Raw genomic sequence first — 1,781 nt, 5'->3', positions numbered from 1 at the left:
CTGCAGGATTTTTATTTTTTATTTTTTAAACTTTTTTCTTTTCTTTCCCACCTTCCAGCCTTGGTGATGATCATTTCAGTTCCCACTTCGTCAAATTTGCTCCACAGCTCCCTGTCATGCAGGAGAACTTTGATGGCCTCCATCCCCTGCAGCGGAGCACAAACACGGTGATTCAACTCCCAAAATAAGCCGCAGTCAMCAGGCTACATGCACTGCGTTGAAAATCTGGATTTAAAAAAAAGGGGGGCGATTTGGTCTAAAAGTAGTGAATAATTTCCATGCACTGAGTTTGACCTCAGTAGTTTGAAATCAAATYATGAAATGTTTCAGCGTGAACGTGCCTAGATGAGCAGTGTGTGTAAATAAATAAATAAAAGTTGAAAAGTCAAATAAATGATTAATGTATGCGTCCTGATCCACAGCTGAACATGCCTGCTGACTGGAAGCTGAAGCAGCAGATTTAAAGGTGAAGCTGGGAGTTTCCTCTTTGGTCTCTTTCGGGGGGTCCATGCAGTCCGAGTCAGGGCGTTCTGCAAGGCCGAACTGGTCCCCTCCGTTTGCCATGTCCCACTGAGGAGACACACACCTTAAAATAGTCATGTAATRAGGTGTAAAGCACGCTGAAAATAAAGTTTAGACCACTTTTATTGCATCTTATTTGACACCAAATATCAGGGATTTAAGTWTCTCAACCTAATAAACTCAGCTCCACGCATAACTTTATATATATATATTTAGCTATATTTGGGGTGAAAAAACTAAAACTGCACAAAAACACTGAGATTTGACGATTATTGTAGATTAAATTTATGGATGTCACATCATCACAGAGGATGATCAGGTTTCACCTAAAAATGAGATTAAACTAAACTACTGAAAAGTCTGCAACATATTTGATATTTATCACTAAAATCTAATCGAATAGCGTTGTGTGAAGATTTTAAATCTCATGGCGTCATAATAATCTTAAAAATAAAGTTATGACATTATTGAGAATCGGACATTTTTAAATTTTAATTTCACCTCAAAGCGCCCCTCTCCAAGCGGAGAACACGCTCATCCTTCTCCTCCAGGAGCCGCTGAGAGCCGCTTGTGTTTCCGATCGATTCTAAAACGCAGCCGTCCTAACGTCGCGCCGTCGGCTCCCCGAAAATCCACAAAGCCCATCCGTGGCTCCGCTGTCCGCCTCCCCACGCGAGCGCCGCCGCCGCCGCCGCCGCCGCCGCCGCGTCTCCTGTTCTCCAGCTCCGGTCAGAGCTTCATCGTTTGCTCCTCTCCCTCCAGGAGAGGCAAACAGCAGCAGCCCTGATCTGAGACCCCCTCTCCAAGCKCCTTCATCACAAATGGAGTCTAGTCCGCCTCACACTTCCTGCCCTCCCCACCGCGCTGCTCTGCCATAGGTCTGAGCCGTGATCTTATTTCGTGGCCAAAATCGTGGCCATGACGCACGCGGGCAGGCGCCCACAAGCAGTGAAAAAAAAAAAAAAAAAAGGTGGGGGGGATACACTCAGTGTTTATTTTTATTAAAACACTTGTGCGCATTCTCGCCCTGGCATCAACCTGTCTTTGTCTGTTTTACCTCAAACGCTCAAAAATGTGTTAAAAATAATCTGACTGAAAATAAAGCTGATTTGGAGATTTATTAAGCAGCTAAATCAACATAATAATGATAAAACGCAAGCAGGGCAGTTACTACATCYCACGCACGTACGTACACACTGCCCCCTCCCCCTCCGGGAGGTCTCAGATCTGTTGATAGTAGTAGATTATAGATTCTGCCA

The 1,781-nt window shown here is 44.5% G+C and overlaps 1 protein-coding gene across 1 annotated transcript; it reads right to left on the bottom strand.

Moving 5' to 3' along the window:
* Positions 1-51: 51 nt before the first annotated feature.
* On the bottom strand, positions 52-1,433 carry LOC106511623 (T-box transcription factor TBX5; the record flags this gene model as incomplete). Its single annotated transcript, XM_014000376.1, is given in 3 exon segments — positions 52-146; positions 433-570; positions 1,024-1,433. Coding segments are annotated over 2 exon segments (227 nt in total), but the record flags the coding sequence as incomplete, so codon positions are not given.
* Positions 1,434-1,781: the final 348 nt, after the last annotated feature.

Source organism: Austrofundulus limnaeus, unplaced genomic scaffold (genome assembly GCF_001266775.1).
Source record: "Austrofundulus limnaeus strain Quisiro unplaced genomic scaffold, Austrofundulus_limnaeus-1.0 Scaffold3005, whole genome shotgun sequence".
Taxonomy (NCBI): domain Eukaryota; kingdom Metazoa; phylum Chordata; class Actinopteri; order Cyprinodontiformes; family Rivulidae; genus Austrofundulus; species Austrofundulus limnaeus.
The sequence above is the reverse complement of the archived record's forward strand: the minus strand, read 5'-3'. Positions and strand labels throughout refer to the sequence as shown.